The 27464-nt window shown below is 47.6% G+C and overlaps 1 protein-coding gene across 1 annotated transcript; it reads left to right on the plus strand.

Moving 5' to 3' along the window:
* On the plus strand, nt 252-27174 carry LOC106501911 (solute carrier family 2, facilitated glucose transporter member 5). Its single transcript, XM_018060393.1, has 12 exons — nt 252-376; nt 8619-8717; nt 9349-9509; nt 16331-16455; nt 20756-20908; nt 23955-24080; nt 24197-24384; nt 24501-24611; nt 25247-25348; nt 25645-25720; nt 26190-26317; nt 26409-27174. Exons 1-12 carry the CDS (start codon nt 344-346, stop codon nt 26610-26612), a joined length of 1506 nt encoding a protein of 501 aa, XP_017915882.1. The 5' UTR covers nt 252-343; the 3' UTR covers nt 26613-27174.

The raw sequence follows: 27464 nt of genomic DNA on the forward strand, positions 1-27464 counted from the left end.
TGTGACAGAAATAACCCTTCCAGTCACTCATCATGAGTCTGACTTTTGCAGTAAGAAAATACCGCAGACTGTCCCAATCAGGAAGGCACGGTGCCTACAGTCCCTGAGGGGTGCCCACTTGCTGAGCTAGACCCCAGACAGCTCCTTTCAAAAGAAGAAGTGAAAACAAGGCAAACGTCTGGGTTCCCGAAAGGGTTATTTTGCATTAGACTGCCCATAAAAATGCTATTGGCTGTTACCTGGCTCGGCCAAAGTACATCCAGAATGTCTTCTCTCGCCATACAGTGCATTTGGTATTTTGGCTGAAAGGAAACAAGCAGAACTCTGGACTTCCAGGGCAAAGATGGAGCCGCAAGATCCAGTCAAGAGGGAAGGGGTAAGTGTGCTGTCAGGGAGGCAGTGAGGAGCAGCCCCATCACAGGACCTGTTCAGCATTGCTGGGGGATGCTCTTCAAAGCCGTGTGCACTAGGGGACCTCCCCCCTCAGAGTTCACCCAACAGCTGGACTTTACAGGGACTAGAGAGAGGCGAGATTTAGAGACTTTTAGGTTTAAAGGTTCTTTGGGAAGCATTCTTCTGGAACAGCTTTTCAAAGTAGTTAGAGCAGAATTGATGGGACTCAAAAGGATTAATTTAGCACAACTTCCTTAAGAAGTTTAGGTGAAGGGCTTCTGAAATCAGCAACAATATCCTTACCCATGGCCCCTGAGAGATTTTTTTGATTTGATTTTGTCTTCTGGACATTTTCATTAACCTTTTCAGCAGGTAAATCAGCTAAGCCAGTATGCACAGAAGATAGGATGTTGCAGGATTTGAATGTAACTCAGCTTGGTAGCAGAGATTTCCTACCCTTTCTTTAGAGACAAAAGATTTTTCTGGACTTCTCTCGAAGTGTGCTGCTGTATAATTGCTATTGTTATTTTTGATTGTCTCTTTCTGTACTTTTGATTATCTTTTGATTGAAGAAAATGCATAGGGACAGAAAGGTAACATAAAATTACTGACACTTTTAAGAAGTTTGCATTTTATTCATTGCAACAGCATCTGCTTATATTGATGGGAGTAGATACATATCTGTGCAAATTATTATTTATTCATAAATATGAGACCCTTGCCATGGGCAAGTTGGACACATGTTCTCGAGTTAATAGATTAAAGCGGGTTTGGAAGGTAGAAATGCCTGAGATTCATTTCTGCTCCAGCCTATTCTAGCTGTGGTAACTTGGGCAAGTTATTTAACTACTTTGTGCCTCTGTTTTCTCATCTATAAAATGGGAATGATAGCCTTGCCACTCACAGAGGGCTGCTGAAACAACTCAATGAGATAATGCATGTAAATTACCTGGCACTGAGTAGATCCCCCATACATATTATTCTTTAAATTAATTTATTTTTGGCTGTACTGGGTCTTCGTTGCTGCACACAGGCCCTCTCTAGTTGCAATGAGCAGGGGCTACTCTTCGTTGAGGTGCACAGGCTTCTCCTTGAAGTGGCTTCTCTTGTGAAGCACAGGTTCTAGGCACACAAGCTTCAGGAATTGTGGTGTGTGGGCTCAGTAGTTGCATCACATAGGCTTAGTTGCTCCTCGGCATGGGGGATCTTCCCGGATCAGGGATCAAATCCGTGTCCTCTGCATTGATAGGCAGTTTCCCACCCACTGTCCCACCAGGGAAGTCCCCATGTTATTATTTTTTGATCATCCTTTAAAGCAGGGCGCTACTGACGTTCGGAGCTAGGTGGTTCTTTGCTGTGGGGCCGGGGAGGGGGTTTGTGGTTTCTGACCTGGGTCTTGTAGGTTGTTTAGCATCATCTCTGGTGTCTACTCACCAGATGCCAGTCTCACCCTCGCCCATGAGATTTCCTGCTTTAGAAATCAGTGTGTCACTCCACAGGGATTGTCTTGTGGACCTCACGGTAACAAGACCGTGTTAGGTCTAATGTTATCTCTTCTATTTTACGGAGAAGAGACTGTGAGATAACAAGAACTTGGGGATTAGGGGATCAGGGGAAGCCCTGGTCCTTTCTGTGCCGTCTCTTCAGAGAGTAATGCGCCACCCAACTGTGTCCCCAGGTGCGGCTGCAAAATAACAGAAATGCCCCACGTGGTGGTCCCTGAAAATGAACGATGCATTTTGAAAGGAGGTGATTAAATGGTTACATACAAAAACATAAGGGCTGATCATAGTCACCTGCTCCTGCGATCCCCCCAGGAAGGAGGCCTCCTCCAGGTCCATCCTGGGGGATGCATGCTGCTCCCCTTCCAGGCTCCTGAGGGCAGACCTAGTCCTTTGGTAAATACGTGCTGGGGGACATCAAAACAGAACTATACTGGTGGTGGCTGTGAAAAAGAACCTGCAAGTCACAGCAAAGCTGAGGGGGCATTTAGGAGCTGAGGAGAAGTGGGGGGGCAGTGAGTGAGGCCACAGAGTCTGGGCTGCCACCAGGGGTGGGGGTGCAGGCGCTGCTGGGCTGGTGGGAAGGGCCGAGCTCTCTTTCTCCCTGGTGGCTGTGCATGTGACCACAACCTGACTGGCCTTTGGGTTCCTCACCTGTAAAGAGAAAAGACACAAATTTGGTGTGCCTCAAGACTTCCCACAGGGAAAAAAAGATTCTTGGGCTGAAAGACAAAATAAAATGGATTATAAAAATAAAATGCCAGAATGCTTTGGAAGATGAAAGCAGAGTGTTTTTGTGGCATGCCGCCACCACCAACTAGTTGAGTGTCATTGAGCACGTAACTTCCCTCTGATTTGCATCGTTAATAATTAATATTGATAGCAAACCTCTGATGTAATGTGTAACGCTTGTAGTGTGTACCACAAGTCAGCTGTGGGTCTGAGCGTTTCACATGTATGAACTCATTTATTCCCCACATCCATCCTGTGAGGATGGCAGTATCATCATCCCCATTTTACAGATGAAGGAACAGAGAAGTGTAGGAGCTGGCCCAAGGCCACACAGCCAGCAGCAAGAAAGGCAGCTGTGAACTCCCACAGAGACAGGGCACCTCCAGTTTGTCTGTCTCTCCTCCCCTCAGCACTCAGACCTCAAGGAATGTTTGTGAAATTTTGGATTCATTCCATAGTGTGATAAAGTGACTTACTGTGTTAATAATTCATAGGAACTCTTATTTTCCGGGGATATTTTTGTTCTGACTGGAGATGCCTGACAAGCAAAAGTCTTAGGCTAAGAGTGTCTCTCTGATGGTAGAAAAGAAATTGGGGCCAAATTCCTAAGAGGGATGGTTTGGGTGGGGCCTTCTTCCCAGAGACCTGGAATCACACCCTCTCAGAAGGCTTGCCCTAGAGTGGCTGTTCTATTAGAGTTTCAAAATGTTCTCACCGTCATGAAAAACAGGAAGCCAGCTTACTGTGGGCATGAGGGAGGTGACCCCTAGCTTTTCTCCAAAGCACAAATCATAGCTCTCCCTGGCCTCGGACAACAGCCCCGTCTCATGTCTTGAGGGCGTTGAGCCACTTTTAATTTTTTTGGCTGTGCTGGGTCTTCATTGCTGTGTGGAGCTTTTCTCTAGTTGCAGCAAGTGAGGCTACTCTTTGCTGCAATGCACAGGCTTCTCTTTGTAGGGGCTTCTCGTTGCAGAGCACAGTCTCTAGGGCACACGGGCTTCAGTAGCTGTGGCACGTGGGCTCAGTAGTTGGAGCTCCCAGGCTCTAGAGCACAGGCTTAATAGCTGTGGTGCATGGGCTTAGCTGCTCCGTAGCATGTGGGATATTTCTGACCACGGATCGAACCCGTGTCTCCTGTACTGGCAGGCAGATTCTTTACCTCTGAGCCACCAAGGAAGCCCCTCTTGTCATTTTTAACAAGCTTGTGGGAGACCTGCACATCCTGTCTGGCCCCTTCCTCTCTCTCTCTCATGCCCTAATTCAACCCGGTACCAAATTCTTCCTTTTGTCCTCCTCACAAGTAGTGAAAAAAAAAGAAGAGAGACAAAAAGGAAAGCTTAAACTCTGAATTTCTCTTACACCCCTCTTTTATATAGTGTAATAACTTTATTGGGAATATAACTCCCAGACCATTTCATCCCTTTAAACTTATACACAATTCAATATATATTCACAGAATTGGATAACTATCACCATAATCAATGTAAAAAATTTTTTAATATTTCTTATTTTTTAAATTTATTTTTGGCTGCACTGGGTTTCTGTTGCTGTGCATAGGCTTTCTCTAGGTGTAGTGAGCTGGAACTAGTCTAGTTGTGGTACCCAGGGCTTCTCATTGCGGTGGCTTTTTTGTTGCAGAGCACGAGCTCTAGGGCATGCAGGCTTCAGTAGCTGTGGCACATGGGTTCAGTTGCCCTGAGGCATGTGAAATCTTCCCAGGCCGGGGATCAAACCTGTGTCCCCTGCATTGACAGGCAGATTCTTAACCACTGGACAACCAGGGAAATCCACCACAATCAATTTTACAAGATTTTCATCACCTTTAAAAGAAACTCCGAACCTATTGACAGTCACTCTGCATTTCCCCCATCTCCTCCTCTTCTCCTCAACCCTGGGCAGTCGCTGATTGATCTCTGTCTCCGTGGGTCTGTCTATTCTGGACATTTCACACGGATTGAACCAGGTGATCTGTGACTGGCTTCTTTCACGTAGCCCATTTTATAGGTCTGTTCACTTTGTAGGCAGTAACAGTGCTTCATTCCTTTTCAAGGACATGTAATACTTCATTGAATAGTCATTCAATTCAATTCCACGTTTTGCTTATCAGTTCATCAGTTCATGAACATTTGGGTTGTTTCTACTTTTTGAGTATGGTAAAAATGCTGCTATGACCATTTGTGATCAAGTTTGTGGGAACATATGTTTTCATTCTCTTTGGTATAAACCTAGGAGTGGATTTGCTGGGTCGTATACTTAACTCTACATTTAACTGTGTGAAGAACTGTTGGACTGTTTTCCAAAGTGGCTCCACCATTTTACATTCCCCCAGCAATGTGAGAGGGCTCTAATGTTCTCAACGTCCTTGTCAACATGTATTATCTGTTTTGTTGGCTTTAATCATCCTAATGGGTGAGCAGCAGTATCACATTGTGGGCTTGATTTTCATTTTTCTCACAGAGTACCAAATCCTTTGATTTTGCTTCCTAAAATAATCCTCAAAGCTGGCACCTCTTGCCCCTGCCTCAGTCACTCCCCTACCCAAAGCCCCACCCTCTCTCAGTCACTTCCTGACTTCCCTTTTTAACCACTTCCGCGGATTTTCTTCATAAAACTTGCTACAGTTCTAGTTTAGTTATTAAGTACTTAAAAACAAATGTCTCCCCATTGGACCACAGTCTTCTTGGGGGCAGGCATTTTGCTTAGCATTCTGTAGGGTGGTGCCTGGCTCATAGTTGGCTGTTGATAAATATTTGTTTAATGCATTGTCCATGAAAAATTAATCAATAGTCAATCTAAGAAAAACATGGAAATTTTTATTCACACCAGCTTGAGGACTATAACCTGGGAAACAGCCTTTCAGAGAGCTCTGGGGACTTCCCTCCTGTTAGAAGTCAAAGCACAATTATGTAGTTTCTGAGACAGAGAGTTATATACATCAGAGTCACATATTGATAGTTTACATAGCCTAGCAAGGCAAGTAGAGAGCTATTGTGAACCTCTTATAGGATTGAAGAAGGAATGTTATCTCCTAAGGTTTTATCTTGCTGGGGCCAGGAGGAAATTGCTTTTTAAAAAAATTATTTATTTATCTATTTAGGAGTAGGCATTCCTGTGTTTTCTAAGGGGACCTAGTTAATGTGTAACACAGATGCACAATTCACCCTAAAGGGGAGGAGATAGTGACCCAAGCAACAAAGAAAATTTTACCTTAAATTTTTCTTTTCCTGCCTTAAGAATAATTCTGTTTCATCCAAAGGAAGGAATTTGGACCAGCAAAGTCAGTGAGGACTTACCAGAATGTCCTTGCTTTTTCCACAAAAGGTGAGCTCTGATTCACAAGGGTCCCTAGAATGTGACTGTGGCCTGAATTCAAGGAAGAAGCCAGGGACTAGAATTTCAATCATGTGCTCCAGGCTTAGAGAATTGACAGCCTGAGATCCTTCTGATGAGTTTTGCTAGGATCCTGTAAAAGCAGGCAGGGAGCTGTCTAGTCATGTGCCTGGCAAGATCCTCCCAATTTAGGGTATGAACTCAAGGTATCACTCAGCTCCCTGGCTGAGCTTTGCTAAGGACTTTAAATCTTAGGACTCATCAAAGCAGAATGTCGGAGTTGTCCCTGCGGAATGAATGAAACTGAGTGCATTTATAGTTTTTCACTCACTGAGAAAAAAATTGGAAGAAGAGACATTTTAATCAACATTTTTTCTTCCTTCCTTCCTCCCTTCCATCAAGTCAAGCAATAGGACAGCTATGAAGTGAAGTGAAATTCGCTCAGTTGTGTCCCCATGGACTATACAGTCTGTGGAATTCTCCAGGCCAGAATACTGGAGTGGGTAGCCTTTCCCTTCTCCAGGGGATCTTCCCAACCCAGGGATCGAACCCAGGTCTCCCACATTGCAGGCGGATTCTTTACCAGCTGAACCACCAGGGAAGCTCAAGAATACTGGTGTGGGTAGCCTGTCCCTTCTTCAGCTACAGGGGAGGGATCTTTGCTTTGTTCTCTACTAATTCTCTAGTACATAGGACCAGAACCATGCCTGACTCACAGTGGGTGCTCAATCTGTCGAATGAATGAGTGAATGATTACCCAGAGCACTTCGGGAGATGAGCTCAGTTGGCCCTATGCTACCTACTGGGTGGGGTTTTGGGGGTGGTGGTGGGTGTGCCTACCTGTGTGCCCCTGTCTTTAGAAAACACCATGTAGCAACTGCCCTGGAACCCTTCTTCCCTCCTGGGCCCCACTGCCTGCTCCCCGACTTCCATCACCCACTGGCTCTACTGGCCCCAGGGAGTGGTGGGGCCTGAGCCCACTGCTCCTTGTCGGTGGCTCTCCTCATCGTCAGCAGAAACTTCCTGTGAACAAAGTGTTTGTTAATTCATTTGATGGAGGGAGGGTTCGGCTCTTAACCAGGGCCCTTGCGAGTCCTACCCTTGCTCTGTGGGGTGGGGGAGGGGTGTCACTAGCTTGCATGTCCCCTTCCGGGCACTAGGCAAGGCCCAGGTGACCACTTTTTCTCGGCCTGTCCTGTTCCTACTTGCCTCTCTCAAGAGGTCCTCCTTAGATCAGCAGGGATGTTGTTCAAGGAGATGTGAGGACCTCAGCTCAGCACAGGAGGTACTGAGTCCCATGTGCCAGGGACCTCAGTAAGAATGCAGGATGAAGTGCATCAACAGTGGGTTCTGAGAGCCACGCCCAGACTCACCCCCAGTCAGTGTATTCACCTTCAGGACTAGACGCTTCCATAAAATTAATCCTCGCAATAACTCCAAGGGTTGTCATCCTAATGCTAAAGATGAGGAAATTGAAGATCAAATAAATTAAGCCAGAAGGTAGCAGTGAGCAAATTCAAACCGAGATCCATAGATTCTAACAGCAAAGGTCCTTCCACTTAATGCGTGTTCAGTTTCCCAAGGGTTAAGGGGGATATCACGGAATGTGTGTGTTTAAAGAGTCCCCCGAAATCTATATTTAAATTTTTTTCACTGTGCTTTCTGCTTCTTATAGCAAAGTCTAAAGGTTAAAGGAAATGAATCAGTGACCCTAAATAATTAAAAATTGTCACATTTTTTCTCTCTGATTTTTAAGAGAGTTTGTGTCGGAGGCAACCCTTTAGACTACAGCCCACCAGGCTCCTCTGTCCTTGGGATTTTTCAGACAAGAATACTGGAGCGGGTTGTCATTTCCTCCTCCAGGGGATCTTCCTGAGCCAAGGATCAAACCCACATCTCTTGCATCTCCTGAGTTAAGTGAATTCTTAACTCCCTGAGCCATCAGGGAAGCCCAGGTGTTGTAGTGGTAAAGAAACCACCTGCCAGTGCAGAAGACATAAGAGATGTGGGCTCAGTCCCGGAGTCAGGAGGATCTCCTAGAAGAGGAAATGGCAACCCCTTTCAGTGTTCTTGCTTGGAGAATCTCATGGACAGAGGAGACTGGCAGGCTGCAGTCCTTGGGATGGCAAAGAGTCGGACACGACCAAGCGACTAAACACAAACACACGCCTGAGCTACTAAACACACAAGCGCTGTTGGAGGCAGTACTTGAGTGCATTTGCTGCAGGAGGCCAAGGCAGCTCCACAGCAGAAATGTCACAGAAGCAACTCAGACATTGGATGGAGTGCTGGAACAGGTGACCCTTCAGTTTTGTTCTGACCCAGTGATTCTCAACCAGCGGTGAGTCCCCACCTGCTCTAGGGACATTTAGCTACGTATGGAGACTTTTAGGTTGTCACAGATGGGGGAGGGCTGTCCCTACCGTGCACATCGGACAGCCCAGGACAACACAGGATTGTCCAAGCCTAAGCGCTACTGTTAAGGAAACCTGCTCTACCCAGGTGAGTGGAGGGTAGGGTTCCAGACATGGAGTGGTTGAAAGACCATGGGTCTTCAAGTCCCATTACGTCCATCTTTCTACAAGACTCTGAGTAAGTCCTGAGTTCCCTGGAATCCCGGGGCTGCTTCCTGACCTGAAACTGTGATCTCGTCTCCCGCAGAGGCTGACAGCCGTGATTGTTCTGGCGACGCTGATAGCTGCCTTTGGGTCGTCCTTCCAGTATGGGTACAACGTGGCTACTATTAACTCTCCTTCTGAGGTAGGTCGCTGTGGTGGGCAAGGTGCAGCCCCCCAGGGAGCAGAGAGGCGGGTTTGGAGCAGCTGGTGTCTGGGTAGCTGCTTGGGTAGGGCTGCACACATGCTGAGGGCACACGGTGGGGCCTCGAGTGAAGGGAGGGGTCACACCCAGGAGATAGCAGCACAGACTCAAGGAACCTGCAGGCAGGGGGCCGTGGGGCTGCACCAGGTCCCTGGGCCTCAGATTCTTGTGGAGAGCCAGGCCTGGCTGGACACAAGGCAGGCCGGCCTCAGGGGTGGGTCAGGGGAGGTTTGAGAGGGCTCTGATCTTCTGCAGACAGGTAATCCACAGCAGGGGCTGGATGGGGAAGGGATCATCCGACATTGATTCTGTGATTGGAACGCTGGAGTCATTCCTTTCTGGGGTTAGAAACATCCTGAGTGCTTTGCCTATCAGAGGCCTCGCAGCCTCCTGCCCCCGGCCCGTGGGTGCCCCCTGCTAATTGCTTTTAATCCTCACTCCCTCTCCTCCACTTCATCGTGTTGATGTCCACATGCCCAGCTCATCCCATCGGGTGGCCCGACAGCTTCCATTGTTCTTTCTGCAAACCAGCTCGAATGATTCTGGTGTTCTGCTTTGCTCTGCTCTCCAGTTCATGAAAGACTTCTACAACTATACCTACTATGACAGAGTCGGTGAATACATGAACGAGTTCTACTTGACCTTGCTGTGGTCGGTTACTGTGTCCATGTTTCCCTTCGGAGGCTTCCTCGGCTCTCTCATGGTCGGCCGCTTGGTGAATAACCTAGGCAGGTAAGAGGCAGTGAGACTCACAGACTCCATCAGAGTTTAAAACCCAGGCTAAAAAAAAAAGTCTCACAGACTAATAAACTTATGATTCCCAGGGGGAAAGGATCCAGGCCACGGATAGTTAGGGAGTCTGGGATGGATATGTACACACTGTGGTATTTAAACTGGGCACACTGTTGGGCACAGCGAGCTTTGCTCTGCCACATAGCATGGCAGCCTGGATAGGAGGGGAGTTTGGGAGAGAATGGACACATGGATATGTACGGCTCAGTCTCTTTGCTGTCCACCTGAAACTGTCACAACATTGTTGATCAGCTATACTCCAATATAAAAGAAAAGGTTTCAAAAAAAGAAAAAAAATTTTTTAAAGCCAAGCTTAAAGCAGAAATCATTATTGTAAAATTAAGTAATGACCACTGTGATGATTTTTGTTTCTTAATGGAGTTAAGAAGAATACCTTGACCAAGTGTCTGGGGACTTAGGCGATGAAGGTCTCAAGGGTGGAGGTGGATGAGGGTGACGGTTCTCTGGGCTCTGGGGTGGGCTTGGACAGAACAGAGAGTGCTTCAGAGATCAGGACTCACTCCCACTCTTGCCTTCTCTTGTCTTGAAATCTTACCACAACTTCTTTCTGGCCTTTGGAAGAGTCAAGGGTAGGACAGCATGGCCAAGACATGGGGCCTAATGCTCCTAAACTCGGCCTCCTAAGTGAACATAAGCTAACCTGCTCTGTTCTTTTACATGGGGGTCCAGTAATATGCAAAATGTAGCCCAAGTTAAATTCCTGCAAAACTCTGCAATGGCTGAGATCAATGTCGAGCCCTTCCGGGTGAAACCATGTGGTCCCAGGGTGACCCTCATTGTGAGGGTCATGAATGCTAAGAGCAGAGCTTAAATCTTGCCTCTAACTCTAGACACATGAGAGATTCTGTATTTGATTCCCCCACTCCCTGGGTAAAAATCCACAGGCATGAGATAGCAGCCTTGTTATGAATAATATTTTTAAGAGTTCCTCCCCTCCAACCTCCTCCCTTTGAGGATGGGCACACAGAGGCAGGTTGAGGTCAGGGCTCCATTCTCGGCCACAGATCTAGTGAGCTCAAGAGTCAAGGCCCGACTTTACAACTTGATTCCTTCCCCAGCCTTTTTCAAAAAGAATCGAAGGACTTCCCTGGTGGCTCAGAGGTAAAGAATCTGCCTGCCAACTCAGGAGACACAGGTTCAACCCCTGATCTGAGAAGATCCCATAGGCTGAGGAACAGCTAAGCCCATGGGACACAACTATTGAGCCTGTGCCCTATAGCTTGGGAGCCACAACTACTGAACCGGCGCGCCCTAGAGCCTGTGCTCCCCAGCAAGAGGAGCCTCTGCAATGAGAAGCCACAACTAGAGAGTAGTCCCCTCACTGCAACTAGAGAAAAACGCTCGCAGCAAGGAAGACTCAGCACAGCCAAAAATAAACAAATAAATCAAGTTATATATAAATATATATATTAAAAACACACACACGAATAGTAGAATCTGAGAATAGACACATTCAAGCTGTGAATCGGGATCTAAGATCTGAAGTCTTTCTCAGTCTGGTGTTGGATGCACAGTTCTCCCTGTGGACCACCAGGGGGCAGGACATCAATCAGGTCACAGGTCTGCAGGGTGCTTCTCCTGAGTGAAGGACTAGCGGTCTGGTGTGCAGATGGAGCTGACAGTTACAAGTCCAACTGAAGAGGTGATAAATACTGTTCAGTTGTTTGTGGTTTTCTTAAAGATTTGTCAGCGTTCCTTAAATATCAGTAGCAAGCTAACAATTTATTGATTTGTTCGTCTGTGCAAGGCTCTATCCTAAGTGCTTTTAGGGATATTCAATTCACTTCAGTTCAGTCGCTCAGTCGTATCCAACTCTGCAATCCCATGGGCTGCTGCATGCCAGGCTTCCCTGTCCATAACCAACTCCAAGACTTTACCCAAACTCAAGTCCATAGAGTCGGTGATGCCATCCAACCATCTCAATCTCTGTCTGCCCCTTCTCCTGCCTTCCCAGCAACAGGGTCTTTTCCAATGAGTCAGCACTTCACATCAGTTGGTCAAAGTATTGGAGCTTCAGCTTCAGCATCAGTCCTTCCAATGAATATTCAGGACTGATTTCCTTTAGGATTGACTGGTTTGATCTCCTTGCAGTCCAAGGGACTCTCAAAGAGTCTTCTCCAAATACTCTCAAGAGTATCAGTTCTTTGGCTTAGGGGATATTAAATCCACCAATTCTTAGAAGAGCATCTTCCTCTTTTCACACTTGGGAAAAACAGGCAAAGAGGGGTGCTGTAGCTTACCCAGAATTACACAGCTGGGAGGAAATTGCACCTCTAAGCATGTGTAAGTAATGCCCACACTGGACTCTGTTATTTCAGGCACAGATATCTTCTCAATCTGTTGCTCTGTTTTTAATTGTGCATATAGTATTTTTTAAGCTTACTTTTGTTATGTGTTTAATGAATTAACTTATTCGTTTGCCTGTTCTGGGTCTTGGTTGCAGCTTGGGGGATCTTTGGTCTCCGTTGTGGCATGCAGGATCTTTAGTTGCAGCATATGGGATCTAGTTCCCTGACCAGGGGTCGAACCTGGGCCCCTGCATTGCTAGCTTGGATCCTTAGCCACTGGACCACCAGGGAAGTCCCCATATAGTAAAAATTCAAAATCTTTAAATGTTCAAGTGGTCACATTTAACTCATTCATGATTTTTGCTTGTTGTGTCTTAAATAGTCTTTCCTACCAGATATCTAGGAGGGCATGGCAACTCCCATGGACAGAGGAGCCTGGTGGGCTACTGTCCATAGGGGTGGAAAGAGTTGGACACACTGAAGCAACTTAGCACACATGCACGCACCAGATATCATATGGATAGTCTTCAATAATTTAAAAAATAATTTTACAACTTTGTCTTTCCCATATAGATCTGGAATTTTGTATTTACTGGGTGAGTGGTGAGGGAAAGCCAGTTTTTTTTTTTCATGTAAAAAAATCAATTGCTTTCAAAAATATGTTATTCATATTCCTTTCCTTTTCTGTATTAATTTTAACATCAGTTGATCAAAATCCCTGAAAAAGGATTCTACTTGGAATTACTTTCGATTTTTCATTTAACTGGAGAAAAACTGACATCCTTACACTATTGAATCTTCTCTTTCACGAGCAATCTGTGGCTAATTTATTTATCCCAGAAGTTGCTCTAGTTGCTTGTCTGAGGTTTCATGTCTTCTGCTCTGAGAAGTTTTCAGCCATCATTTCTGTGAATATTTTTTCTCCTCCATTTTCTATATTCTTTCTTCAGGAAACTCCTCAGTGTCTTTGTTGTTGTTGTTGCCTTTTTGACTTCTTTAGAAAATTTAAAAAGTTATGGTGGGAACTCTCAGTGGTTCAGTGGTTAGGAGTGGGCATTTTCACTGCTGGGGTCTGGGTTTGATCGTTGGTCAGGAAACTAAGATCCTGCAGGGAAAAAAAAAATGTGGTAAAATGTATGTATAACATTTTAATCAAATTTTAATTGTGTAGGTTATCAGCATTAAGTGTATTCACATCGTTGTGTAACCATCACCACCATCCATTGCTATAACTTCTCATCTTGCAAAAATGGACACCATGTACCCATTAAACAATAACTCCCCTTTCTTCTCTTCCTGTAAGTCACCAATGGATTTTCTATCTTTGTGCATTTGGCTACTCTAGGGACCTCACATGAATGGAATCATGTAAGACTTGTCCTTGTGTGACTGGGTCATCTCACTTTAGCCTGATGCCCTCAAAGTACAATATTATTGTAGCACATGTTGGGATTTCTTTCATTTTAAGGCTGAATAATACTCTGTTGTATGAACATACCACATTGAGTTTATTTTTTCATTCATTGATGGATATCTGGGTTGCTTCCACTCTCTGGCTACTGTGACTAATGATATTATGAAAGTGAAAGTGTTAGTTGCTCAGTCATGTCCAACTCTTTGTGACCCCATGGACTGTAGCCTGCCAGAATCCTCTGTCTGTGGAAATCTCCAGGCAAGAAGACCGGAGTGGATAGCCATTCCCTTCTGCAGGGTATCTTCCCGAACCATGGAAGATACCCATGATTGAACCTAGGTCTCCTGCATTGCAGGTGAATTCTTTACTGTTTGAGCCACCAGGGAAGCCCAACGATATTATAATCCTCCCTACCTTAATTTGTCATACTTCCCTCCTCTTCCTCCTCCTCCTCTCTCTCTCTCTCTTGCTTTCTATGTAATTCCCCAGATTTGCCTTTCTATTCATTAATTTTCTCCTCCCCTGCAGTTCATCTTCTGCATTTTTGTTTCAATGACTATATTTTTCATTTCTATAATTTTTATTCGTTTGTTTTTAAGATCTGTCTTTTTTTTTTGCTATTATTTTGGATAGTTTTGTTTTATATACTTTCTTGTTCTTTGTATACTATGCTTTGACTCATTATTTTTTCAATTAATTTATGTTTAATTGAAGGATAATTGCTTTACAGAATCTTGTTGTTTTCTGTCAAACCTCAACAAGAATCAGCCATAGGTGTACATGTATGCCCTATGACACAACTCACTTAATACATATTTTGTAACTTCTATCTAATCCTGTTGTCTGAAGCTGTACTGTCTGTGTGGGATGTGGTGGATCGTTTTGTGTATCCGGTAACAGTACTGTTCCTTCCTGGGGGGTAATGGGAGTGATGGCTGTGGGACTCCTGGGAGCCTGATGCAAGGGGACGCCCAAGAGAAGCTTTCACTTTGCTGTTGGCTCTCCAGGGCCCAAGTCCATGTCCAATCTTGACTTAAATGGGAATGCTTTGTAAGTTTCACTAAGTTGGGTTTGTTTTCTTCTTCTTTTTAAGGGATGGGCTTCCCTCATAGCTCAGTTGATAAAGAATCCGCCTGCAGTGCAGGAGACCCTGGTTCGATTCCTAGGTCAGGAAGATCCGCTGGAGAAGAGATAGGCTACCCACTCCAATATTCTGGCCTGGAGATTCCATGGACTGTAAAGTCCATGGGGTCGAAAAGAGTCGGACACGAGAGAGCACCTTTCACTCACTCACTCTTTTTAGGGGATACCCTTTATCAGCACACATACGTTCCCTCATTTTTATATAAGTGAAAGTGTTAATCACTCAGTCCTGTCCAGCTCTATAAGACCCCATGGACTGTAACCCACCAGGCTCTTCTGTTCATGGAATTCTCCAGGCAAGAATACTGGAGTGGGGTGCCACTGCCTTCTCCAGGGGATCTTCCCCACCCAGATATGGTGTTTTTAACCTTGAAAGGTGGAAATGAAAGTCGCTCTGTTGTGTCTTGACTCTTTGTGACCCCATGGACTATACAGTCCATGGAATTCTCCAGGCCAGAATACTGGAGTGGGTAACCATTCCCTTCTCCAGGGGATCTTCCCAACCCAGGAATTGAACCAAGGCCTCCTGCATTGCAGGCAGATTCTTTACCAGCTGAGCCACCAGGGAAAATATTCCTTGTATTGGTTGTCTTTGTTGTTTTTGCCTAGGCTTTCTCTCGTTGCGGTGAGCAGGCACTGTTCTTCTCTGTGGTGTGAGAGTTTCTCATTGTGGTGGTTTCTCTCGTTGCAGAGCATGGGCTCTAGGCACTTGGGCTTCAGTAGCTGCAGCATGCAGGCTCCGTAGTTGTGGCACATGGGCTTAGCTGCGCCTCAGCATTGGAGTGTGTCTGGACCAAGGATCAAGTCCCCTGCATTAGCAGGCAGGCTCTTATCCACTGCGCCAACAAGGAAGTCCTGAAAGATTCTTAACTGTACTGTTGAATTTGATCAGCTAATAATTCACTTAGGATTTTCACATCCATGTTGGTAAGTGAGGTTGGCCTAAACTTTTCCTCTCAAGTCCTTATCCAGTTTGGATTTCAAGATTACACTAAAAGCTCAGTAGTTTATGGTTTCAAACCCCTTTGTTGTTGTTGTTGTTCAGGTAGCTGGTCGTGTCTGACTCTTTGTGACCCCATGGACTGCAGCACACCAGGCCTCCCTGTCCCTTACCATCTCCCAGAGTTTGCCCAAGTTCATGTTCATTTTATCAGTGATGCCGTCCAGCCATCTCATCCTCTGATGCCCTCTTTTCCTTCTGCCCTCAATCTTTAGCAGCATCAGTGACTTTTCCAATGAGTCAGCTATTCTCATCAGATGACAAAGATACTGGACTTCAGCTTCAGCATCAGTCCTTCCAACAAGTATTTGGGGTTGATTTCTCTTAAGATTGACTGGTTTACTCTCCCTGCTGTCCAAGGGGCTTTCAGGAATCTTCTCCAGCACCAGTTTGAAGGCATCAATTCTTTGGTGTTCTGCCTTCTTTATGGTCCAGCTGTCACAACCAAACATGACTGCTGAGAAGACCATAGCCTTGGCTATATGGACCATTGTCAGCAGAGTAACGTCTGTTTTTCAACACATTGTCTAGGTTTGTCATAGCTTTCCTGCTGAGAAGCAATAGTCTTCTGATTTCACAGCTGCAGTCGGCATCTGCAGTGATTTTAGAGCCCAAGAAGAGGAAATATGTCGGTACTTCCACCTTTCCCCCTTTACTGTATTGTAATATTTAAGTCTTTCCCTGTGTGTGCCACTGATGTCCGTCCCCCTGGGAGTCATTTACATTTCCTCCCACTGAGAATCAGGCCATCCACTTGACCTGTATCTGTCTTAGGTCAACAACAAAGCGTGTAACACAACAGCAACTGCTGTAATGGAGTAGAGGCCCAGCAAACACTTGTCAAAGGAGTGAGTGAAACCTAAAACCAAACTAATTGGTATTTTGTCCTCTGCAGAAAAGGAACCTTGCTGTTCAACAACATCTTCTCCATCGTGCCTGCGCTCTTAATGGGATTCAGTGACCTCGCCAAGTCATTTGAGATGATAATTGTGGCCAGGGTCTTGGTGGGAATATGTGCAGGTAAACCATTCTGTGACTTGGGATAGTCAAGGGGAGGGAGAACAGACCTCTGGGACCTGAACCTATCTGGGGTCTCCAAAGCATGTAGGTTCAAGCTATTCCTGCCCCTCTGCTGTGGATAGACTCATAAGCCCCTGTGTTATGGGGATGTGTGTTACATGCAGGAAAGGTAAGGACTGTCTTTTGAAACTTTGTTTCAATTCTTTATACATATGTGAGAACCAAGTTGGACATAACATGTATTTCTATATTGTGCCCTATGGGTTCTGGTCAAAAAACTTGAGAAACAATCTAATGTAGAATCCCTCTATCAGAAAAGAGTTGATGACTGTAAGTGCTTCAGAGTCATTCCGCCCTGGCCAGGCTGCCCTGGTTATAGGAAAGTCCCTCATCCATGATGCCTCAGACTGAAGTCACATCGTTTTGGCCGTGCCATGGCCTCCCTTCACATTGTCGTCTTCTGTAAGCAGAAGGGCCAGGGTCGTCAAAGGGAGAGAGCTGCCCACTCTCAGAGCCATACGTTGCAGGATGGGGACCCAAGGGTGGTGGTGGTTGTTCAGTTGTTAAGTCATGTGCAACTTTTTGCGACCCCATGGACTGCAGCACTCCAGGCTTCCTTGTCCATCACCAAGTCCGGGAGCTTGCTCAAACTCGTGTCCGTTGAGTCAGTGATACCATCCAATCATCTCATCCTGTATGCCCCACCTTCTCCTGCCCTCAATTTTTCCCAGCATCATGGTATTTTCCAATGAGTTGGCTCTTCACATCAGGTGGCTTGGCCAATACTTTGAGTATTGGAGCTTCAGTGTCAGTCCTTCCAATGAATATTCAGGGTTGATTTCCTTTTCTGATCTCCATGCTGTCCAAAGGACTCTCAACAGGTGGGTACCCCTGGAAATGCTGCACTCTGGGCACTCACTCACTGCCCTTTCCCCCCGACCCCAGGTTCTGGCATCATCAAGTGACTCATTCTCCTTCCAAACACGGGGATTGGGATGAAGGGATAAATCGCCTGGGCATTAGCAAACCCCTTCCCTGGAGTTTACTGACAATAGAGAAGATGAGGAGGAGCCTAGTGTTGAAGGAAGTGGCAAGGGATTGCAGACCTGGGGGGATAAAGAGGAAAACAAGGTTCCCAAAAAGAGAAGAAGTCACTTCAAAGAAGGGGTAATGGGTCCCCTGGCAAACTGCCCTCATTCTGGCTATGCCTGGGAGTGCCTGGACATTTATCTGCCGTCTGGGCGGGAGCCGCAAGGCACCCAGCCCCGCTCCTGTGGGTTTATCCTGCAGCCGGGCTCAGCTTTATGAAACACAGACGATTCCTAGAAGTCGTTGGCAATGGGTAAGTGCTGTTAACATTACTATTTACAGCCAACAATTCAGAGTTGATTCCAAAAAAAAAAAAAAATTAGGCTCTACAAATCACAGTTTGATATTTCAACCTTTCCTTTTTTTTTTTTTTTTTGGCTGCCATTGCATGACATACGAGAGCGACTGAACCCTGGCCCTTGGTGGTGAAAGCCCAGAGTCCTAGCCACTGGACCACCAGGGAGTTCCCAACCAACCTTTGCTTTTAAATGAGTGTGACTTCAACTTGGCAGTTGAAACTTTTTGGCCTCAGCATCTCTCTACACTCATAAAATTATTGAAGGTTCTAAGGAGTTTTTGCTCACATGTGTTATTTTGATCAATATTTACCACATTAGAAATTGCAACTAAGAATTTAAATTAATTCATTTTAAAATAGCAATAATAAGCCCATTACATGTCTTTATGAAAATAATTCTATTTTCTAAGACCAAAAAAATTTAGTGGTATTGCTTTACATTTTTGCAAATCTGTTAAATGTCTGGCTAAATAGAAGATAGCCAGTCTCAAACCTACTTCTGTGTTCTCTTGGTGTGATGTCAGCGGGTGTGTGATTGCTGAAAAACTCATCAGAGAAGGAGAATGAAAAGGACAACTAATATCTTAGGATGGTTCTGAAGATAGTTTTGATCTCGTGTCAGGAACCCCCTGTGTCCTTAGGTCATACTTGGAGAACGCTAGTGGAAGCCTAATCCATTTCCCGTTCATTTCTTCATGTTTTTCCTGAAAAGTCCAGAAAGGGTGTCATCAAACTCTGTGGTACTTTGACACCCCTATAAATGAAGTAAGTGGCCACTCTGACCAACGGGTACAGGGTGAGTGTAGCTCAGATCCCCAGATGCTCAGTTAGCTGGTTTGCTGTTAGTCAAGGTCTTTGATAAAAACACTGCAGACTTTCACTAATGGAATTTAAACTTTAAAAGTCACTTCTCTACCAACATTTGGGGAACCCGATCTCTTCACAGCCTCCAGTGTTTGTCTCTCCAGTGTTGCTCTTAATTAAGCTGCGAAGCACTTGGCCTCAAGATGCGGTCACTAGGGCCTGAATGATGAGTGGGCACTTCCAGGGCCTCAGTTCCTCCACAGCCCTTTGGGCACTGGGCCTGCAGAGTCCCTCCCCACCCACCCACAAGACATCTAAGAGCTGCTCTAAAGACTGTCCCTCTTTGCTCTGAAAATCAGAAAGAATTGATATTAATTAATGAAAGATGATGTCCTTTTTAAAATACTGAGCAGAGATGTCCTTGGGCAGAATGCAGAGCTTGAAAACTTGGCCATCAGTGTCCTATCTCAGGGCTGTCAGACACCCTCCTGTCACCAGCAGCTCCAGCCTCCCCTCGCCCCACACGTTTTCCCTTGGTCTCCTTGTGGTCAGAGCCTCCCTCTCAGACCCCACGTCTTGCTGAGCATCAGCTTGCCTCTGGCTCTGTGTGCGGTGTTTGGGACAGTGACAACCCATCAAGGAGATCAAACCAGTCAATCCTAAAGGAAATCAACCTTGAATAATCATTGGAAGGACTGATGCTCAAGCTGAAGCTCCAATACTTTGGCCTCCTGATGTGAAGAGCTGATTCTTTGGAAAAGACCCAGGTGCTGGGAAAGATTGAGGGCAGGAGGAGAAGAGGGCAGCAGAGGATGAGATGGTTGGATGGCATCACCGACTCAATGGACATGAGCTTGAGTAGACTCTGGGAGATAGTGAAGGACAAGGAAGCCTGGAGTGCTGCAGGAGTCAGACATGACTTAGTGACTGAAAAACCACCCATCTGACCTTCCCAGATCCTCAACTTCTCATCGGGCTTCTCTGAGAATTAAATGAGATAATACATGTGAAAATACTTTGGAGTCTATAAAATTAAATTCCACCTATTCATAAGGGGATCAGACTGTAGTAAGACAGGAAAACTGACAAGTTCAAATACTGAGGATTCAGAAACAGTTCAGACCTTACACAAATCCCAGAATACAGTTGGTATTGAGTATTAGTCACTCTCAGGTCCAACTCTTTGCAACCCCATGGACTGTAGCCCACCAGGCTCAGGATTCTTTACGTTGAACCACCAAGAAAGCTGCAATAAATACTGGTCTGCAATAAATATTGAAGGTTTTTTTTTTTTGTAATGCTTAATGGCATATTATGCTCAGTTGTGTCTGACTCTTTGCGACCCCATGAAGTGGTTTGCTATTCCCTTCTCCAGGGGATCTTCCCAACCCAGGGATCAAACTTAGGTCTCCTGCATTTACAGGAGATTCTTTACCACTATCAGCCCTTATTAAAAAATAAAGCTTGTGCTTCAATGTCTGTGCATCAGCTTATTGTATAAGAAAGTCAAGCTGGCGGGCAGGCCTTTTGTTAACAGGTTTTCCCTCACAAGGAGCAAGAGAGGAGAGATTGTCCAGAACACACCTGGGCTTTTCCTCTCCGAAACCACACCAGTAGGGAGGGAATTCCTGAGGTCCTGCTGGCCTGTGTCCCCAGGTGACACCAGTCTGGAAGCTACAACACTGAACTTCTTCTATCAGGCCATTTTCTCTTAATGTCTAAAGGACTAAGAATTGCAAAAGGTGATGTTTGCTTACTCTTGTAATTTTGAGAAAGTTTCAGCCCAACTATTATGATTGCTAAGGGCTTCCCAGGTGGCACAGTGGTAAAGAATCCACCTGCAATGTAGGAGACATGGGTTTGATCCCTGGGTGGGGAAGGTCCCCTGGAGGAGGAAATGGCAACCCACTCCAGTATTCTTGAAAATCCCATGGACAGAGATGCTTGGCCGGCTACAGTCCTTGGGGTTGCAAAGAGTCGGACGTGACTTAGTGACTGAGCACGACGACGAAGTGATTGCTAAGGAAAATAAATGTATTTGAAGACACAGCTTGTCTCTGCCAGACCACTGTTTCCAGATCATGTCTTTACTTCCGCCGCCTCTCCCAGGTCTGTCTTCCAATGTCGTCCCCATGTACTTAGGGGAACTGGCCCCTAAGAACTGGAGGGGCGCCCTGGGGGTGGTACCCCAGCTCTTTATCACCATCGGAATCCTTGTGGCCCAGATCTTTGGTCTTCGGAGTCTCCTGGCCAACGAAGAAGGTGAGTTCGGGATGCCTCCAGACCATTAGCCCGCTCCTATGAGCTGGTCTTTTCTGTAAACCATGAGGCAGGGCTCAGCACTGCAGAGCCCTGAGCCCACAGTGCCGAGGTGGTGGTTGTGCTGAGCAGGCCTGAATAGGTTGGTGGGGACACACAGAACGATGTTCTCTGGCCCCTCTTGGGACACGTAGGAGAGGGCTTCGAGGGAGCAGGCTGAGCTGCTGTCTGAGTGGCTGCTAGACCCGGGGCCTGGTAATGAAGGCAGCCAGGGTGCCAGACTCTATGTCTAAGGCTTCCAGCACCCCTGCACTGGGGCCTCCCGGCAACTCAGCTGCCCAGGGACTTGTGGTCATCCCACTGCAGACCAGGAAAGAGGGTCACAAGACCCAGCCCCCGTGGAGGTGGTGGTGAGTCTCAGGGCCAGCATCCACCCCAGACCTGGACTCCAGAGCCACACCCCCTGCCCCACGAGCCTGGCGCCTGGCACATAGTAGGTGCACAGTAACTCATAACTGTCACTGTGTTTGCATGACTTCCCCTTTCTTTGTCTTAGGTCTCAAAACTCTGAAGGGAAATCACCACTAATAAAGCACCAATCAAAACATATAAAGTACTTGTCATGGGCCAGACACAAAGCCTTTTATATTAATTCATTTAATCTTCCAAACAACCTATGAGCATGTACTGTTACTGTACCCATTTTACAGCTGTAGACCCTGAGGCCGGGAAAGATTGTATCACATGTCCAAGGTGTCATTAGGACACAAATGCAGACAGTGCAGGCCTGGGTCGGAGTTTTAACTATCCTCTCTTCCACCTTACAATCACCCTTGTAAGGATCTGGGACCAGGAGTGAAGCAGCTAGGTTCCTCTCTCCCAGTGATGGCACATAACCAGCCAGCAGGGCCCAGATAACCCTGGCACCTTTCAAGTACTCTGTGATATGTGGGGAAAGAGCCATAGGTCCACCCAGGGAGAGGGGCTCAGAGAGGGCCTGGGCTCCCTGGATCCACATATATGTTATATCTCACAATAAAAACGGTTGAATAGAGCATCTCTGGTGGCTCAAGATGGTAAAGCGTCTGCCTGCAATGCGGGAGACACGGGTTCGATCCCTGGGTTGGGAAGATCTCCTGGAGAAGGAAATGGCAACCCACTCCAGTATTCTTGCCTGGAAAATTCCATGGACTGAGGAGCCTGGTAGGCTACAGTCCATGGGGTCACAAAGAGCTAGACATGACTGAGTGACTTCACTTTCAGGGCTTCCCTACTTCTCCCTTCTTCCCTGGGAGAAGTAGGACCAGCATTCCAGTGTGAGCAGAGAGGCCAGGAGCATGAAGTTCTTTGTGTGACCAGGGAGCTGCAGATATCCTGGTGACCTCTCACTTTGTCCCTCCACCCTTCACTGTGTCTCTTCAGCCATTGCAACCTCCTCTAGGCAGAGCATGGAGGGCAAGGCTTGGTCTGACTCATCTTAGAATCTCCAGCACAATTCACAGCACATAATAAGTGCTCATTGAAGAAGGAAGGAAGGCAGGAAGGCCAGAAGAGAAGAGTGTCAGAGTTTATGGAAGCGAGGGGCATAGGAGGTGAGCAGCCATAGCACAAAGGCTGCAAAGAAGTCCGGGGTAGGTCAAGATCAGAACCAGGTGTCTAGATGTGGCAGGGACACTGAGACCTGGTGAGAAGAATTTCACGTAGTGGGTGGGAGGGGCCCCAGAGGGCAGACAGCAGCCCGAATGGCAGGCAGTTCCACGCTTGCTGTAATCTATGCAAGGGTGATGGAAGCAGAACTCAGATCAGATAGGCCCTGGATTTGGAGCCAAGAGGTGGGAGGAGCTTGAGAGGGTGGTGATTCAGGTTTCAACGTGCCTGAGTTCCTATCACAGATCTTCTCCAAAATAACTGATCTCAGGGTGAGGGAGCTGCACCCTCCATGCCTCAGTGTTTGCAGGTGTAAAATGGGGTTGACTCTGGTACCTGCCTCCTGACATTGCTGTGACAGGAGGTGGGCTACAGGTGAAAAGCCCTCAGAAAAGTGCCTGACACACAGATGTCCAAGGGAAACCCAGAAACAAGGTAAACCATCGTCCATAAACGATGGTTCATATGTGGATCCAGAACTAGAACTGACTGGCTCCCTGTGTGCCCCTCAATCACGGCCTTCTCACCCCCAAAGGGAGCCGTTGTGCCAACACTTATCATTGTGCCCACACTTATCATTGTGCCTACACTTATCATTGTGCCCCTGTTCTTCCCTGTAGTGTCACCACTTTTCTAGAAGATAGAGCTAATGTCTGTCGCTGGATTTAATACAGTGGGACCACATGGTGTGGAACCACGCTGCACCAAACATCACATTGGTGTGACAGGCTCCTGTCCTGACTTGCTTCATTTTCAGCACAGTATAAAATTCCACCTGATGAGTGAACCATCGTTTATGGATGATGGTTTGCCTTGTTTCTGAGTTTCCCTTCTATAATCAGTGCTGCTTGGCCCATTCTCCTTCTGGTATCCTGGTCGCCCAGGCACACTGCTGAGCACGACTGCTCGGTTAGAGCCTGTGTGGTGTCCAGCATCACTAGCTCCTGCTGGACCATCTCCTAAAGATGCCACATGTCCACACAGCATGTGGAGACTTCCCACCCGCCCACATTCTCACCAGCACTTGGTATCATCTGAATTTTTCACTTTGTTCAGCTGGTAGGTGTACTACAGAGCACACCTGAGCTTGTTTGCTCAGGTCGTGTCTGACTCATTGCAACCCCAGGGTAGGTGGGCAGTAGTTATTCATCATTATCCGTTCTCTAGCTGTTTAGAGTGGCCACTCTTCATTAGGTACCATCCTAGGGGTTGGCAGACACAGGGATGAAAAAGACAAGATCTTGTCCCCATCCCCTGTGTTCCAGACCCAAAGATAACCAATCAGGATAAAAGGCCAGAGCAGCCAACAGGGCTCCACCTGGCTGGAGGCAGAGGCAAGCTGGAGCGAGGCCGGGTCTGGGGCGCTGGGATCAGCTCTCTGGTCACACTGGTTTCCTTGCAGGCTGGCCCATCCTCCTCGGATTGACTGGGATCCCCGCCGTGCTGCAGCTCCTCTTCCTGCCCTTCTTCCCTGAGAGCCCCAGGTACCTGCTGATTCAGAAGAAAGATGAAGAAGCTGCCAAACGCGGTGAGGCTTTCCCTTGAGTCGAGGACAAGGGACTGAGGTTCCAGCATCTTTTCAGGAGGGATGGGGGTGGGCACCGTGGTCCAGCCCATGACTCGCCCTCTGCTCGCTCCCCCCAGCTCTGAGGAGGCTGCGTGGCTGGCACGATGTGGACGCAGAGATAGAGGAGATCCTGGAGGAGGACAGGGCTGAGAAGGCTGCGGGCTTCATCTCCGTGCTGAAGCTGTTCAAGATGAGGTCCCTGCGGTGGCAGGTCATCTCCATCATCGTCCTGATGGCGGGCCAGCAGCTCTCCGGAGTGAATGCGGTAGGGAGCAGATGTTGGGGTGAGGGTGGAGCTCGGCCTGGACAACGGCGGGTGCGGGGGACACCCCGAGAGGTCCAGGTGGTGGCCTGGCAGGCCTCACCTCGGTTTCCTTCTAGATCTACTACTACGCAGACCAGATTTACCTGAGCGCCGGGGTGAAAGAGGACGATGTCCAGTATGTGACGGCAGGCACTGGTGCTGTCAACGTGCTGATAACCATCTGCGCCGTGAGTATCTCAGAAGCCAAGTCCCCGTCTGCCACCAGGGATGGAGGGCACCTTGGGGCAGGTGGTCTCAGCCTAGGAAGGAGCCGAGATCTGGGTGGCAATGTGCCCCTTGGTCCCTTCATCTCTAACTTCTGGGCTGTCCTCAGATGACAGCCTGTCTCTCCTGATGGGCAGCCTATGACTCCCAAAGATGGAGACCCCACCCACTATGCTGGAAGCTACCCTGTGAGAGGCGGCTCTTCTCCAGTCTTATACATTGGGGGTCACTACCTGTGCCAGGGCCGCCGTGTGATAAACAGGGCCCCTGGACTGACCATTCAAGGACACACACACACACACACACACACACACGAGAAGGTGGGTGCACAGCCCACCCAGCTCTCATTGTGCCGTGCTCACTCACTCATTCGTGTCTGGCTCTTTGCGACCCCATGGACTGTAGCCCACCAGGCTCCTCTGTCCATGGGATTCTCCAGGCAAGAATACTGGAGTGTAGCTGCCCCTTTAGAAAGGTGTTGTGTGGAACATGGAAGTGGGGCTGCCCAGAAAGGCCGGTCGGGGCAGGGAAGTGGCGGGGCTTGGGGTGGCGCCACAGCCTGCTGAGCCTCCCACTTTTCCTCACCCTTTCCCTCCAGATTTTCGTGGTGGAACTTATGGGGAGGAGATTCCTGCTCCTCCTGGGCTTCTCTGTCTGTTTCACTGCCTGCTGCGTGCTGACGGGGGCCTTGGCTATGCAGGTGAGGAAGGTGGGGCCTGGGGTGCAGCCATCCACCTGGGCCCTTCTGTGCATGCTTATCATCACGATGAGTCAGCTGCTTGGGGTCAGCCCTCCACCTGCCCCAGCAACCCACTGTTCATTTACAGTGGATATTCCAGAGGCATGCAGGTGGCGCTGCCTGTTGAAGAAGGTGCCAGGGGGCCTCCTTCCCAACTCAGGCAGAGCGACTGGCCCTCTGGGAGACAAGAGTCCTGATGGTCCCAACCCAGGTTGTCTCTGCTTTGGGTGTGATTCAGCTCTTTTTCCTTTCCACAGGACGTGATATCCTGGATGCCCTATGTCAGCATCGCCTGTGTCATCTCCTACGTCATAGGTCATGCCCTTGGGCCCAGTATGTACCCCAGAGCTGATTCAGTGGTTTCACTGCCCCTCTTCTGTACCACCAGCTTAGAAACTTCTGGTCTGAGCTCCTTAGAGAGGCTCCAGGGAGGGCTAGATTCGGCCCTGAATGGCTTCTGTGCTACATTCTTGCGGCTGAGGGGTTTGGGCAGAGCATGACACGAGGGAGGACAGTAAAGCAGCATGTGTAGGCTGGAACACAGTGCCCATGTATGTGGTGGGCAGAGATCTTTATGGATGGTCATGGACCCCTTTTGGGGACATCACAGGATGTCACCTATTGTGCCCGACTCTTGGTAGATGCCTTCTCACACTGCTTCTCTGCAAGATCAGGAGTCCTGGAGACACACTTGCTCTGCCTTGAGCCAGAGGCCTCTGGAACCTTACATGGGTAGGGCTCCAGGACCCGTGGTGGGCTTGCTTGGCCAACAGAGAAGTCAGCTATCCCTGTTCCTCCTCAGGTCCCATCCCCGCACTGCTCGTCACTGAGATCTTCCTGCAGTCCTCCCGGCCAGCTGCCTACATGGTAGCGGGTACTGTTCACTGGCTCTCCAACTTCACTGTGGGCTTGGTCTTCCCATTCATCCAAGTAAGTGTGACCCAGGGCCCCAGAGGCACAAGACACTCAAGCAGTAAATTGATAACCTTTTCAAACATGTGGACCCTCTCCCCTCCCACAGGTGGGCCTTGGAGCTTACAGTTTCGTCATTTTTGCTGTGATATGTTTTCTCACCACCGTCTACATCTTCCTGATCATCCCTGAAACCAAGTCCAAGACCTTCATAGAAATCAATCAGATCTTCATCAAGATGAACAAAGTGCCAGGGGTGCACCCAGAAAAGGAGGAGCTAAAGGAGTTTCCACCCTCGACTGCAAGGCAGTAACTTGAGAGGAGGAGCCCATCAATAGGATCTGGGTAGACCTTCTCTCCTACTCTATGAATCCAGAATAAGGACAAGTTCAGCGTGGAATGCAGGCACTGCTGGGACTGTCCAAAGGGCTTCTGTGCAGTTCTTAAAGCCAGGCTGTCTCTTTCTAGATTGACCTATCGCCAACCCTGACGCATGGTGGGCAGCTGTCCTTCAACCATGCTGGTTCAGCCATTGTGTGGCTCCTGGTAAGACCAGCTCCTATCACAAAAATCATTACCATGATGTCAAGACAGAAGGAATCAAATGTGGTTAAAGAAGCTATCTCTCCTCCAATCCCATTGTCTTCCAGGAGCCACAGGCATGTATTCAGAGTGGAATCCCTCCTCTCATCAGATCCATTTCCAGAAACACTAGTCTTGGAAAGTGTGATGTCACAAATAATGTCTAGGAATCTGGGAAGCAGATCCCCATGGAGAATTTAACCAAGTCAGAGATTACTGATCCCAAATTATATTATTACAGGACCATGGCATTGCCTCTGTATACTCAATAAAACAAATATAATCACTTTTCACCAAGATGTTCTGTGTTTCTGTGAGCAGGTAGAAGGTGGGGGCATTCCCTGCTCCTCCACGGAGCTTGGTTGCACTGAAGTGTCAGCCCCTTGAGGGCAGGGGTTTGCCCAGTTTTGTTTATCCTGGAATCCCCACTGCCTTGAAGAGCCTGGTATGGAAGAGGCCCTCGAATAATACTTGCTGAAAGAAGGGGAGAAGTGAGAGATGAGGTGGTTACAACGTTGTGATTTTTAAAATTTAAGATTGAGGAAAACTCTGCATGTCTTCAGGTGCATAGTGAGCACTGAGG

The sequence above is a fragment of the Capra hircus genome, chromosome 16, assembly GCF_001704415.2.
Source record: "Capra hircus breed San Clemente chromosome 16, ASM170441v1, whole genome shotgun sequence".
NCBI classification, from domain to species: domain Eukaryota; kingdom Metazoa; phylum Chordata; class Mammalia; order Artiodactyla; family Bovidae; genus Capra; species Capra hircus.

Bases quoted from the DNA above. Each gene is read 5' to 3' on its own strand.
- LOC106501911 (XM_018060393.1), top strand. From the start codon at position 344: ATGGAGCCGCAAGATCCAGTCAAGAGGGAAGGG. The intron at 16,456-20,755 runs GTAAACCATTCT...CGCCTCTCCCAG, and splicing joins CTTGGTGGGAATATGTGCAG to GTCTGTCTTCCAATGTCGTC. The intron at 26,318-26,408 runs GTAAGTGTGACC...CCCCTCCCACAG, and splicing joins TGGTCTTCCCATTCATCCAA to GTGGGCCTTGGAGCTTACAG.